The sequence below is a fragment of the Pholcus phalangioides genome, unplaced genomic scaffold (assembly GCF_987345545.1).
Source record: "Pholcus phalangioides strain wild (caught in Gottingen) unplaced genomic scaffold, Ppha-v1.0 ptg000024l_1, whole genome shotgun sequence".
Lineage (NCBI taxonomy): Eukaryota > Metazoa > Arthropoda > Arachnida > Araneae > Pholcidae > Pholcus > Pholcus phalangioides.
The window spans coordinates 31,926,827-31,942,110 of record NW_028301616.1 but is presented as its reverse complement, the minus strand read 5'-3'; the positions used below and the strand labels follow the sequence as shown (position 1 = coordinate 31,942,110).

At 37.5% G+C, this 15,284-nt stretch overlaps 1 protein-coding gene across 8 annotated transcripts in view; it reads left to right on the top strand.

The window, feature by feature from the left end:
• The first annotated feature begins 1,506 nt into the window (after window positions 1–1,506).
• Window positions 1,507–15,284, top strand: part of LOC149069231 (uncharacterized) — a 299,332-nt gene continuing 285,554 nt past the window's right edge. For all 8 annotated transcript variants that reach the window (XM_089250662.1, XM_089250660.1, XM_089250665.1 and 5 more), the window contains exon 1: window positions 1,507–2,184. In XM_089250662.1, coding sequence (XP_089106788.1) covers window positions 1,777–2,184 — 408 coding nt within the window. In that variant the 5' untranslated portion in view covers window positions 1,507–1,776. The remainder of the gene's footprint in view (window positions 2,185–15,284) is intronic.

The window sequence follows — 15,284 nt, the reverse complement described above, 5'->3', positions numbered from 1 at the left end:
GAGGGGAAGCAGGCCAGGACTTAAGCAGGTGCGATTGTACCACCCCGCAAAAGATTAGGGCTGTAAAACTGGATTTCACATTGCATTGGTGGTAATATTTTACGATAGCTGCTTTAAAATGTCAGAACTTCAAATTCTATAGATTTATTGATTAAAAAATATGTCGATTTATAAACACACATACGGTATAGTGGATCTCTCATCCTTGAACTGAGTCATGGTTTTTGACAGAACCCCAGACCAAGATTTTATAGCTGGCAGGGCGTGCTAGCCCCAGGTCGATAAGACCTAGCCTAAAGTAACTAGGATGTTTAGAGGTATCGCGAGTTCGATACCCGGTTCGTTCTAGTGAGAAACTTTCCTGACGCGGGGGGTACAACAGAAACGGTGACAACATGACTACAGAAAAATATTTCTACCGCAAGGAGTCCACACCGAGAGGGGTTAGCGTACCAACCACTTGGTAAGTATTAAAAAAGGCTGCCGTGTTCAGAAGCGGCAATAAATTGTAAGTCCCGCTCTTATAAATAGCCCTCGTGTGCAAAAAATGACCGTGTTGTTACAAAAATGATCAACCATGATTATAGCTGGCTTCTTATATTGATTTTCAAGAAAATTTATAGTTTTAAATATAAAAAATATATAAGGCCGAGATTATATACTATAAAAGTTTGATCATTTTTTTTTACAAAACTTGGAAAAAAAAAACTAACTCTATTGGTTAACATACGCTTACTGGTTACATTTTTCAAGTTTTACAAAAATAACTTTTATCAAACTTATAGTATAATACAGGCCTTGGATCTTATTTTGTTTCGCATGGTCTCGTTAAACGTGAGGGGGGGGGGGGCTCCTTATTGACCTGCACTATCCAGTATGAATAGGGCCGCAACTAGAGGGTTGCAGGCGAGTCACGTGCCCCGGGTGCTAGACCCGAAGGTGCGCAAATTTCATTTTGGAACCTCTCACTTCAACATTACAAAGGGGTGTCAAAATTCGCGCTTGCCCCGGGTGATCAAGCATCTAGTTGCGGCCCTGAGTATGAACATGCGTTAAGACGGCCCTGCTTTCTGGAACCTCCTCTGAAAACTGTTTTTTGACTGATTCGAATTCCGACTTTTACTGGGCTCCTCTTAATGGAATTTCGGTGGGTGGATATGTATAGCCAAAATTAGGTAATCTCGGGGGTAATCGCTACCACATTATCTTCCGTAATATTGAAGCCGGCCGCAAAACTGTTCTCGCGCTGGGCCGCTAAATGACCAAGTCCGGTCCAGGAGGGAATTGTAAGATATTCTGTTTTGATATTTTCTGATAAGAAAGTTTGAGCAAGTCTTGAAAGAGAAACTTTTTTTTGGAATGCGTTATCACATAATCGTGCTTCTGGTTTTTCTTTGACGTCGATTCCGAGAGTTCACGTTTTGACTCGGTAGATGGCGTTACCATCGCCACTCACACCCTCTCGGAATTCGGCGCGGTGTTTGCAAAGCGACGTGGTATCTCGTAGTTGTCGGGAGAGAGTTCACAGATACTCTCTGTCCTTGCTTGTGGTAACATTGGGGAAAAAGCACGTGCTCTGGCGTACTCCGTTGAAACGAGCTGCATCCCCCGGATGGCTCCTCACCGCTCTTCAAAAAGGCCATCGTCGACCATCTGAAAAAAAAGGGGGGGAAAAGGAAAAAACAGGATTTCCTGCCGGTCTCGTAACCAACCAGTTGGAGAAAAAAAAACCGAAATAATTAATTATTGAAAAGACTTAAAAAAAAACAGTCAAACATGGAACCTCCGAAATTACCGTTGTCGATACACGACACCAAACTTAAAGGCCAGCATTCGAGAAAGAGTCAGACCGATTCACATCGAACACCACAACAGCATCATCTGCAGCAGCACCAGCACCACCAGTCGTCGTCGTCACCGCAACACCATCAACGTCAACACCATCGCGTGGACGAGACGCAACACAAGAAAACGGCCGAGTGGTGGTGTTGTGGCACAGTACTGTTGTGGTTACTCTGTCTGTCCGCGTGGACAATCTCATCTGTCTGCCAATATAAACTGTCCCATCTGGAGGACAGACTTCATGATCTGGAAGCACGATTCGAGCACATAAGCCGGATTAATGCAAGATTATCAGAGCCGTCTGACAAAGCTACCTCCCAGCTGGAGTCCATAGTCGAGAAAGTAAGTCCCTATTTATCTTTTAAATTTCAATAGTAACTGTAATTATATTAATGCCGAGCTGCAATTAAGCCCCCTTTACTTACTGTCATCATTCCCTTCTTCTGTTTTGGACCTTTTTTTTTGAGTGTGGTGAAGATCTATTTGAAGTTTAACCTTCCGGACATAGCGGGCCAAAGAAGCCAACAGGCCAACACATGCCCTCCCCACATCCCAGAGCAGGGCGCTAGGCCGGGATCTTTGGCAAGGTCCACAGGACAATCTTTTTGTGCCCTACAATAGTCGACCTCGTTATAACGACCCCACGTTAAAGCGACCATTCCATTGCAACTACCGGTAGGGAAATTCCCAAATATTTTTATAGAATAACGATTTGTTTTGCTTTCGATATAACGTCCGTTTTCGGACGGGGTCGTTATATCGAGCGTTGACTGTCTTGAATTTATGGCTTTGAAAAAACAAAAAAAAAGATAAGAATTGTCCCGGGATCCCTGCTTCCTCTCTTGTGGGGGCCATGGGCCAACAAGTAGAAGTGCGATAAAGTTGTAAGATGATATTTAGATGCACAAGGACTTGTGATGCTTCAGAGCCGGGGGGGGGGGGGTTCTGTGTGTGCTCGACCCACGGTACCCATGGCACGGGTCTGAGCACTCACAAGCTCTGACTGCTTCCGACACATCCCTGCGCAGTGGCATCTTAACGAGTAGACCAACTTGGCCTTGCGAGTGAAACAGTAGAAGCCGCGTTAAATATTTTAGTGAGGAAAATGTATTTATTCTGAAATGATTTTTCCGATTAAAAAATTGAATTTCATTGAATCCGGAATAATTTCTTTTATTGAATTTAGATTTTTAATAATTCTCAAATGATTTCTTCGAATAATTCTGCAATTATTACTTTCTTGTTAGTGGTTTTCAGAATTTCCGTGATCATTCCGTGTCAATATGTCTTGTACGGTCACTGTAAAAAAAAAAAGCTCTGGGGGGGTGTCCGCCGGCTATAGGCGTCCGCAGAATTTTCTTGAGGGGGGAGGGGTGTTCAGATTTCTTTTTTTTCTGAGGGGGCAGATTTTACGTTTTTCCTGCAAAATAACACTTTTATCTTGGCTCGGGGGGGGGGGGGGATTAGAACCCCAAAACCCCCTCTTTGCGTACGCCAATGCCGCTGGCCGTGGGTTGAAGATCTCTGTATATCTATGATAAGAATTTATTATAAGACAATTACTGTTTTACTGTTTTATTTTTGGTACTTCGTATTACTGTATATATTACTTTTAACTTTACCCGATTTCTTCAGATTTATTTCATTTTAAACTTTCACAGTCAAAGAGTTTTTTGTTTCTATTTAGTTTTTTTATTGAATTTGATATGTTATACTACATTATATGAGTTGTGTTATATGATACATTACATTTTTGTAATATAAGACTTATGTTAAAAGTAATAGAATTTTGGATATTCTGTGCCGTAAAATTATGGCCCCGGTTCTATTCAAAAACTTCCAATTTAGGTAGGTGTCCAAGTTGAGTCCGAGTTGTCCAATTAGATGGACCCCAAGGCTGGGTGGGTTATTTGAAGGGGCTCCCTTGCCGGGAGTTTTTCACTGGTACTTTTTAATATTAACTGAAAATTAAAAACTATAGGTTGATTCTCCGGGCTAGAGCCCTGCCCACCTTCCTCATGCGGGGTCGAGCATTCTCAGGGAAAAACCATTTAAAAAAAATAATTTATATGCATATCGGTATTGATGCGATGAAAAAAGGTATAGAAGTGTCACACACTTAAAACCACACTAATCCTTTCACAGACTAGGCTCCTTATTTCAGGCTTCCAATGCCGCTGGCAAAAACTTCCCGACTTCCAACGTCATTGGTGTACGTCTATTATCTTCGTGCCTTATATAACCAACAGCTATTTTAGTTTACCAGGCATTGAACCTCCCGGCATTAAATTAACTTTAAAATGACTTTGTAAACTTTATTCCTCTGACATCAATATAATAATCAATGTAATTTTGTCCCGCAAGCAACTTTCCATAATATATGTCTGTTCGAATTAAGAAATATTAGATTCTTTGGAAGTCCCTTTCCAACAAAGTTCCCCGTTATATGCATAACTTCATAAAGATATGTTGTTATAGTTTTTACGACGTTTTATAAATTCATAAACTACTATTTTGTGAAGCTAGAATGATTAAAATTTGATTTCATCTCTTTTATACGGGTGTCCTGTAAGTGCTAATGCGGCCTTTATCTCATCAACCGTCCGTCGTAAAGGTATGATTCCAATTAAAAAAATGCTCAAAAGACGTTCAAAAATTACCGTGTATGAGTTTTGGGAATGAAAATACAGTGTGTCACACAATAAGAAATAATATGGTCCCCTTGTCCTCTAACTTCCAATTGGAAAGTTGTTGCTCTGTATCTCTTGAGGCCAACAGAAAAAAATTCCATGCTTCTAAGTGCAATATTCGCTAAGATATTTTTTAATATAAAAATTTGAGAAAAGTTATGAAGGAACAAGAAAAACTAACGGACAACGCTCCGATTTCTGAATTAGAATATTGCACTTAGAAACTTTTTTAATTGGAATCATATCTCTACGACTGGCGGTTGATGAGATAAAGGCCGCATTAGCACTTACAGGACACCCTGTATGCATAGCCATACGTGCATTGTACTTCAAGAAAAGAAAACTTCTTAATTTAATTCGCAAAGAAATTATCTATTTCTAAGTATAAGACAAACTTTGAAGCATAACACATGTTTTTAAGTTTTCTTTAGGAAAAAAGTAAGGATCAAAATTGGCTGCCCAATAAATTGCCCTACGAGATGGCTGAAATGAAAAAACAAAAGTATTTTCATCATGTTTAGACTCATTCTTTCAATTACAGCCTAAAATAAACACTCGTATACAGTACCCGCCGCTTATTCAAATCCCTTTTATCCTTATGATACTGATTATATTAAGAGACTGATTTCAATAACCGTCAAAGCCGGGACACTAAAATGTCAAAAATATATATTTCTTAACGAAAATTCTAACAAGAAAAAAATGTGACCTATTTTCTTTGCTGATGAATTTACACTTGTGTTCATAAGTAATTGATTAAAACTTCATTCTCACATAACTGTAACTTCACATTCTCATTACAGTGTATATGTTACAGCCAAAGCCCGAAATTGGTTAGTTCGTGAGGTCGCCAAGAGTTTGGCCAAAGCGTGATTTTTATAAATGATTCGGGCTTTGGCTGGCCAATTCGCGAGGTGGCCGGAAATCCCTGGCCAAAGTTCGATGCACTGATGTAAGACAGTCTGGTAGGAGCCAAATCCATTTTTTTTCATCGACAACATGTGCTACATAGCTATATGTATTAAAATGTGTTTGAAAATTTATGAAAAGTTTTCCACATTATCTGTTTGTTCCAATGTTCGTCTAAGAACAAGCAAAGCTTTTCGGGCTGCAGATGCTCAATTGCCTGATCTTCTTCCGATCTTCATCATTCCTGTTCTCTTGATTTTATGATTTCTGACACAATTTTTTCTGAATCTGATTTTTCCCACCGTTGTTTGCAGTCTTCTTTACGGTACGGGGGGGGGGGGGGAATGCCCCCCCCCGTATCTCCGCCCATGCCATGCGGTATTTATTCTACTACGCCAAGAAATTAAGAAATTTTTCTAACTTAAGAAAATTTACTAAAGTGTAGAAGTTATTACCGTACTATTAAAAAAAATGTTTCATTTGCACTCAAGATTTTTCAGTTTCACAGTATCATTCAAAGTTGGCGAGTTATTTGGCGGAACGCAGTTTTGCCCCTCGTGACGTCTTGCTATCTTTACTCGTTACAACCATTGCGTGCTAATTTCTCTGATACAACTAAGAATGAATTACACTGTAATTACGCAACAGGTGTCGGTCCGCAAAGCATTTCGCCAATTCATGTAGCCGCTGCATAATTTTTAAATTAAATAAATAAAGCACAGCCAATACATAACTACTGTTTATGCATTTTTGATGGCCCGCCAATCATTTCTCCTATTCATTTATCTTTTTCCTGTCCGAAATGCATTTTGCCTGTTGATTTACTTTTCTTGCTGATCCGCAAGTTATTCCTGTTATCCATTTACCTTTTTGTCAGTTCGCAAACCATTGCTCTTATTTTCGCCAGACACTAATTATTTCTTTTATTTATGTATTTTTGCCGGATCGCAAATTATCCCCGATATTTATCTACTTTTCTCGGTCCGCAAACCATTGCTCCTATTTATGGCGGTTCGTAAATTATTTCGCTAATTTATGGATTCTTTGTCTATCCAGCGAAAAACAATGAAAAAAAATAAAAGTAATATAATTTTTCTTTTTATTTAATCTTAATTACCCGAAAATTTTCAACTATTTTCACCGGTTCGCAGATGTAAAAATGTTGAATACAATTTGTATTTGAATTCCTAATGTTTTTTGTCATGTTGAAACTGATTCGCTTATTGGTACGTAGAGTCATGATATTCATTCAAAGGAGGAAAAAAAAAGCTTAGAAAGAGAGAGATTTTTTTTACCTATAAATGACTCTTTTTATGGAATTTTCTCCCGTCGTTACCTCAAAGAGAGTAAAGAGAACAGTTTCCCCCATTAAACCTGTTTCTTATCAAAATGCATTTTTTATTACAACCTACGAGATTTTTTTTTTTTAACTGTGAAAGGTCACGACGTACTTTGATGGCCGTCGTATCATTTCATTTACTGTTTCTATGGTGGTCTATTTGCTTTGTTTTTCTCACTTTTAAGTACCTTTCACCTGTAAAATATAACTCCCTATATAACGACTTTCTTATATATTTTCTTTTCTTTTAATTTTTATGAACTAAACCAGGGATTCCCATTATTTTGACACCCTTGGCAACCTTGAGACTGAGATTACAACTTCAAATACTATATTTGATTCTTGCGGCATTATTAAACTTCGTGGTACTCTGGTCGGAAATCATTAATTACAGCTATGAACGAAATTTTATTCCCAAAATATCTACTAGCATTTTTGGTCTGGAGATCAACCCCAAATTGCCGCGACAATCCGGTTGAGAATCACTTTCTTACAAAGGTTTTTGACAGCTGGCTAATGCGAAGATATATTTTGGAAAGAGAGAAAATTCAGCTGCCCCTGCGGGGAATCGAACCCACGTCCTTTCACTTTCTGAGTGAACGCACTAGACTACAGAGGCGACGAATCTCTCAATCGTTCCTTGGAACTCGTGTGCACTGAACGGAACCGTACATGGACGGTCGGACTTTACCGAGCCAAAGCTCACTTGCTTATTACAGCAGTTCGAAAAATTTGTTATACTTGTTGTTTCGTTGTTTCATTTTTCGCCCGTGGCTCAATCAACACTAGGTCGCATGAGTGACCTGTGACCTGTTAGAAAATGACTCCGGTGGCTTTTTTCTTTTTAAAAACGTTGAACACCCGTGCCCTGCCCTTGATCTTTGACGATCCCGAATTTTTTGAGAACTTTTTTTTGTGCATAAATGCATTTGTGTCATAAATACATAAAATAAAAATTTTATAAATGTTAAAAATTATACATTCTATCAGAGGATAAATTAATGGACCTCCAACACAGGAGCTTCTTTTAAGACATATGGACGTCATTATTTTTGAAAACTTCATTGTCCTTTTCTGCGAAAATATTCCCCGATTTCTTCGATGAAATTTACGATTTAATCGTAAATAAATAAATAAATATATATATATATATATATTATACTTTTGCTCTTCCGTAAGTTTGCGAAATGTTCTGTGATATTAATATCTCATTAGAGACGCATATGTCATGGTTTCTCGCTCACGTCGGTTTCCCAAAAATGGATGGCTTTGCACTTCCTCGAGTGAAAAATACGTAACGATATTTCTCACGCAAAATTAACGTTCCACGATATCGAAGCTCAATTTATTTGGCGCTTTTGTTTCGGAAACGATTGTTATTTATGGGCGCTGTATTTCTCTCTCGCGGGGGGAAAATCGGTGATTGATCGAACTTCTGCCGATGCGCGATTATTCACTCATAACTTTTAAATTAAGCATGTTAATGATAAGGTGAAACGCGGTTTTTGTACTCCATTCATCATTTCATTCATGTTGACGTTTTGAATGGTCTCATTTAATTTGTTTTTCATGAATTTTAAAGAATTCTTCTCTCCAAGAATTTGAATGTTCGGTTTTCATTTTCCTTACTTGTTAAATAAGGATACGAGACGTGTGATTGAAATGCCGCCTTTGTTCTTGATGTCACCCGTATTCGGGGTATGTTCTGAGATTTTTTGTATTTTCCGAAAACCTTATTTTTTATAAAGATGGCATGACACGCTCTATAACTATCATTGGCATAGACAGAGAAGTAGCGGAATGCCAGACCGTGCATAGTGTAGATCTTCCATAGTTCAACTTGATGTATGTATTGGTTGTGACAGTCGTTCTCTCAATGGTTTTGTTTCGCTTCTGAATGGAGTTTCTGTCTGCCTCGTCGACACTCATTTGGTCTCTTTCGTATTTCCTTGAATAAAACTATGTGTGTGTTAGGCCTCGAAAGAAATTTCTATTGAAATAATACTTTATATCAGGGTTTTTCCAACCGCTAGTCCATTTCGACCAATTTGTACAGCCGCTACATAATACAGTAAAAGTCCGTTATAACGACAGTTCACATTCAGAAGAAAAATTATCGTTGAACGGACTTGTCACATTATAAACTAATTTTAGTTTTTTGCACTGTAGAAACTTATAAATGGGGGATAAAAACAAACTAGATAGATTTCCCTTTCTTTTTCTTTTTACATTGAACTACTTTCGCTGAAATATGCATCTATTCTAGAGATAGCTGCTTATGCATATGAAATATTGGATTGTATGATCAAAATTTTTTCACTTTATGGAATGCAGCAGTTTCTGCAACTGGAGTGTTCATTGCACTATAAAAGGATCTAATAATATTTAAGGCAGAGAGAAAATGATTAAGACCTGTTGTTTGTCTTGTGCCCAGTTTTGGAAGATTCCAAGTGGGGGGGGGGGGTTTATTTTCAAGGGGAATAACAAATGATGCCATGTCAAAACCAAGAGTCATGCCTCACCTGAGCAACCAACACGCATACAGATGAAATGATATGTTTTTCCATCTCCTATATAGATAACAAAAAGATAAGATACCACAAGTGGTCTTTTTATGCTTAGCGAGGTACTGACATGGACCGTTTATAAATACTTATGAATAGAGAGAAGAGATTTAAAAAAATGCTACTCTTTCTATAGGCCACACTATTTGTGTATAATTTTGAAAGAAAGCCAAGGAAAAACACGCTTTTTGAGAATTTCCATTGTCGTTATAGCGAATGTGTTCTGATTTTCGTTCATAAATAACTCGCTGTAAGCGATAAAAATAAAAATAAAACAAATTTTGTATCTGTAACATTAGCTCTTTGAAAATCAAATTACCCGTAATAGCGAGATTCTCGTTATAAGTCGTACGTTATAACGGATTTTAACTGCATTAGATTTATTAAATGTTACACCGTCTCTATATTGATTTTCATTTCTATTCTGTCTTGGCAGGTCTGCGAATCATTTCTCCAATTTATTTTTTGAATCCTTATATTTTGCTCCAATTTATTTATTTTTTGATGATCCCAAAATTATTTCTCAAATTGATATATTTTCTACATGTCCGCAAACTATTCCTTGTTTGCTTATTGTCTGTCCAATTGCGGATCCTAAATTATTCGTCCTAATTGTTTGTTTTTTGCCTGTCCGTAAATTATTTCTTCTTTTACCCATTTGCGACCAGCACCCAGTTTGACCACCGCGGCGCAATCAGTTTGCTTCAGCGTGGCCCAAACCCCTGGGGTAATGCACTTATATCTCTCATGGTACAGAGCTTGGGTCATGTCTGGCCCGACAGCTCTTATAATTCATGCCAAGTCTCACAATTTTTTTGTGTATGATGACTGGTTACTTAAATAACATATTTTCGAAGTTTCAAAAAATTGGACATCAGTTTAGCATGTTTTTCTTTGTAACTAATGTAAATTTACAATTAACTAATTTTCCAGTAAATGCAAATTAATTATCTTAGTTTAATCAAAATAATTAATAATTATAAGTTTTTGGAAAACTTATGACAAAAAAAAAGTGGAAAAACATTTTTCCCTATTTTTAAAACAATTATTTCTGTTCATGGTCAGAAAAAAGAAATTCAGGTAGAAAATCAGAATAAAATTTCTGAAAATTTCATTTCCTAAAAATCATAAACAAATCAAATTTTATTATATAAAGAAACTTTAACAAATACTCTGACACTCAGACCTTTTAGTTCCCAGAAATGTTCATTTCATGCGAAAATTTTAATGAAAGTATTTTTAAAAAATTTATAAACAAAGCGTTGTACACAAATATGCACCGTCAGCTAAAAATGGTGTAACGGTATTTGTTTCTTTGCTGCGCTTTCGGACATTATTTCTCCTATTTGTGTATTATTATATCGGTCCTAAAGTTATTTTTCCGGCTTTTTTATTTGTTGTGGTCCTCAAGTTATTTCTGCCATTTGTTTATTTTTTTTTTGTCTGCCCGCAAATTATATCCCTTATGTATTATATTCCTACTTTTTATTTATTGCCTGTCCGCAAATCCTATCTCCCATTTTTGTCGGTCGTCGGAAATTTGCAACTACTTTTACCGGTCCGCAGATTTGAAAAGATTGAACACTGCTTTTATATAGATTTTTATTTTTAAGTGTTTTTATCTGCTTAAAAAGTTTATATTCCATTTTGGAAATTTTGTTCCCATTTGATTGGACGAATCGGTCATCATTCTAAGAGGGTACTCGAATTTATCATTTACTTATTTTATCATTTAATTATCATTCTGTGTTTTTAATTTTTTAAAACACATGAGATATTTTGAAATCGGATGATTCTGAATCCCCCTGTAAAAATATTGACTTGATCTATTCATTAGTGCATGTAGAATTTGATAAAATTACATTTTATGGCACATTTATGGCAATTATCTGTTCAGCTGAGTTGAGACATTTTTTAGTGTTGTCATATTTTTACTTACGTTGTGAAAAATGAAAATTTTATTATTAGGACGTTTTCATTTTGGAAAGTCTCTCGCGATCCCCCCCCCCCCCCAGTTCAGTAACGTGACTCCCTGGGGGTCACGATCCACGCGTTGGGAACCACTGCAGTGTTTCTTAATCATCGGGCCGTGAATGTGATTCGCACAGTTTCATTTTCCCATTAATTTCTGTATGACCAGGCCTTTCACTTACGCAAAAGAGATTTACCGGGCCGCGGGCTTTTATAGGTTGAGAACCATTGCTGTAGGGAAGAGGTTTCCGACGTTTAAGTTCGTGCAGAAACCTTGGTGTTTGCGAGACTGTTCCACGAAACCATAGGCGGAGATTGACTTGGAATGGAAGTCAGGGGGGGGGGCACGATGATGATGATGTCAACTCATCTATACATATACATTAGATCAGTCGACTCCACGTTTGACTCTGCCCCCCCCCCCCCGTATCTCCGCCCATGCACGAAACCCGTGATTTCTTGATGTTTAATGAGATTGTTCCACTGAACCCTCGAAGATACCGGGACTTACACAGAACATTTGATTGCACGAGACACACATACTGTTTACACAGAACCCTTGAAGTCACGAGCCTATTACCCAAAATCCTGAATGATTACGAGACTGTTTTATGGAACCTAATCAAGGATGAATATTTCTCCAGTGTAGTACAGTACAGTAGAATCCCGTTATAACGAACGCCAAGTGACCGGAGGAATCACTTCGTTAAAACGAAATTTCGTTACAAAGGAATTCCAGGTTACTTAGCATTGTTCCTACGTAAACGTATTTGGGGGATTAGAAAAGTGCTCGTTTTGAAACGAGATTCTCACTATAACGGTATTCGTTAAAACTGGATTCGACTGTATTTGTATTATAACGTCAATGGAAAATTTTACAACTCTTGATACCGGGTAACCCTCAGAAAGCTCTTGCGGAATCCCCATGCTACCGCAGAACACCAGTAAAACATAAACCTATATGCTAGAGAACGCAAGAGACTAGTACCAGCTCTTATTCGTACTTGACTGAAGGATTGGATTCTATGTTCCGCAACTAGCAATTCTCTAATTCCACGTCAGATATTACCTAATATAATAAAAACCTATAGATAAGTATTAAAAGAAGTAACCGTAATAATAATAATAAAGAAAAGAAAGATAGCTGAGAGAAAAACTCATTCGTCGTAACTTTTCTTTGGCAAGCAATATCCCCTTGGCATAAAAAACCCATGTTTCCACCTTATCGATCATTCTTTATGACTTCTTATAATAGGCAATCATCTCTGTCTCCTATATGGGGTGGAGGCTGTCGATAGTGTCTTCTTCTTCTTCGTAAAAAGAAGAACTTACATATAAGACGACTATTTTTTTTTTTCTCTTATGTCATATATCCATGTATGAGCTGTAGAAAAAATGACTTCTTTGTATTCCATCAACGAGTCCCCAAAGAGCCATATTGACGAAGATCTTTTCCTTTATACGATAAAAGCTTCTTCTCCCCCCCCCCCCTAAACTCTTATATAACGTGCGCGTGTCTTCATACGTATTATTATTATTGTTATTACGTTTCTTCGTATATATATGAAAACAAATCTTCCAGGCCCTAGAAGACACGTGAAATGAAAATCCGATAACGCTACGGAAGAGGCTGTGGGGAGAGAAATGGAAAAAGTACATACTGTAACCCACGATCAAATAAAGATTAGAATTTCAAATGAATGGGCCGAGAACCTGGTATCACCATGATGATATTTTGTTCTTTTACTGAGAGAGTGAAAGGGAGAACCAGAGCAATAAACGACCCTCTTCTCTATGTTTTTTCATTACCTTAACGTTTTATAACAAAGAGACTTCTTCCCTTTGGCATCCTATGGGATCTAGTTTATGACTTTAAGATGGTGTTCTTATGGAGATCAGGTTGTGTTAATACCCGGGGTAAGAACCTCGTGATAACTTTTTTTTTTATACACATATACGCAGTGTGTACTTCGTTCTTCGTAGTGAAAGGGACGTAGTAATAATGGTTCTGCGTGATTTGTGAGTTGTTTTCCGAGAGGAGGAAGACTGTGTACTTTTCTAGAGAGCATCGAACATTACCGAATGCTCTTCCCTAGACTGGTCTGTATACTGAATAAAATTTTACATTTCTCCCATTGAATATTCATGTGTGTATTATACTGTACATACTTACAAGTATGTGATTTAGGAAAAAGGATTTTTATGTTATGAAAAGTATTAAAGTGAGTGTATGTCATGTCCATAAAGAAACGTAGAATAGTTGATGTCTTTGTTTGGTAGTGGAGAAAGTTTACAAACCATATCTCAATATAATTTGATGCCACATCTAAGAATATGTTTATATTCAGGGGCGGTTCTAGGGCTGTGCGACCCGCGCGACTACATAGGGCGCCGCTTCTATATGGGCTCAAGATCGGAGGTGAATATTTAAAAAAAAAAACCTGGCGGTGGTCGTGGGGGGGGGGGGGGGGTAGGAGAAATATTGAAAGTAACTTAATGTTTCTCAAAGTCAGCAATGTCGCTACCTGGAAACGATGGAACATTCTAAGGCGGTAGAAACTATGGGCTTAGCATAAGATCCTATGAGTTAGGGCAATGAGAATAAAAATTTTTTGAAGAAAGAAAGAGGGGCGATGTGTGTAACAAAAAATTTTTGGAAACTGATCAAGCTGGAAACGGTTGTGTATTCTAAGGGTGTGTTTTACGTTGCGACTTATACACTGGAAGGGGTATCTCGAACGATTTCTCGCATGGGTAATAATCTCAATTTGAACCATCTTTCTGTTTATATTCTCCTTCAAGAAGTTAGGGTAAACGTGCATTCCGGTTTGGAAGTTTCTGAACGGTGTCCGAAACGATATCTGAATTTTTCAGGGAAAAAATAATATTTTGTTATTTTTTCCCTTAAATTGCTAAGAATTAGAGTTATACAGTATATTTTTGTATGTGTACTGGGTGACTCAGAACTCTGCCACCAAAATGAGAAGGGTTCACAGTATCGGGCGCAGTGAGATCCCCCCCCCCCCCGTCAGTTGCTATTCTGCATTCCAACGCTTGTATGGGTCTATATTATTATTCCGCTTTAAAAGATGTGCAGTAAATACGTATATAGATTTCATTGTGTGACATTGTGTGTGTCTACGGATTTATTTGGCTATATATAATAATATATAATTATTATATTATTCCCGGCTTGAAGAAGTACTTGTCAAGACTAGCAATTTTTGCGATGGAACCCAAGGTCGCAACCTACTTATTCGGGTGGGATACGAGTATCCCCCCCCCCCCACTTCAGAAGTCACCAAAGAAATATGGACATCTTGTTCAAATCACGAGAAGCAACTGGGAAATTTCATACACGGTACAAGATGTTGGGGATTTCTTCTTTCCAGTCAGAGGAAACTATGGGAAAAATACAAATATATAAAGGCCACAACACGCAAATTGCTCAATGAGGTGACTGAAAGAATTATACCCTCAAAAATATGGATGTCAAGTATACAGTGTCAATAAGTAAGATGTCAATATACTAACAATACAGTGTGTGTGTGTTTCTGTTTCACTCCCGGAGTTACATTTGTTTTGGACTTCCCACTTTTTTTATGTCGGGGGCATAAACTGTATAGTTAACACACGCTAACTAAAAAAAGTCATTTGCGACCCAGCTTCCATTCCAAAAGTTATTCGTTTTTGTACTATCATTCTCGAATTTTCGCAGAGTTCCGGGATACCCTGTCTATATCTAGTATTGATGCATAGAAACATAAAAAATAACCCGTTTAGAATCGGCTCTAACTCTGGTCTCGGGTTACTTAGTGCATAAAATGACCGAAAACTAAATTAGTGTATTAGAAATACGGTCATTTTATAATACGTTTCAAGATTCAAAGCACATACTTAAATTAAAAATCCCGATTAAATTAATTAAGCTAATTAAACTAATTAATCTAAAATATTATAAATAATAAG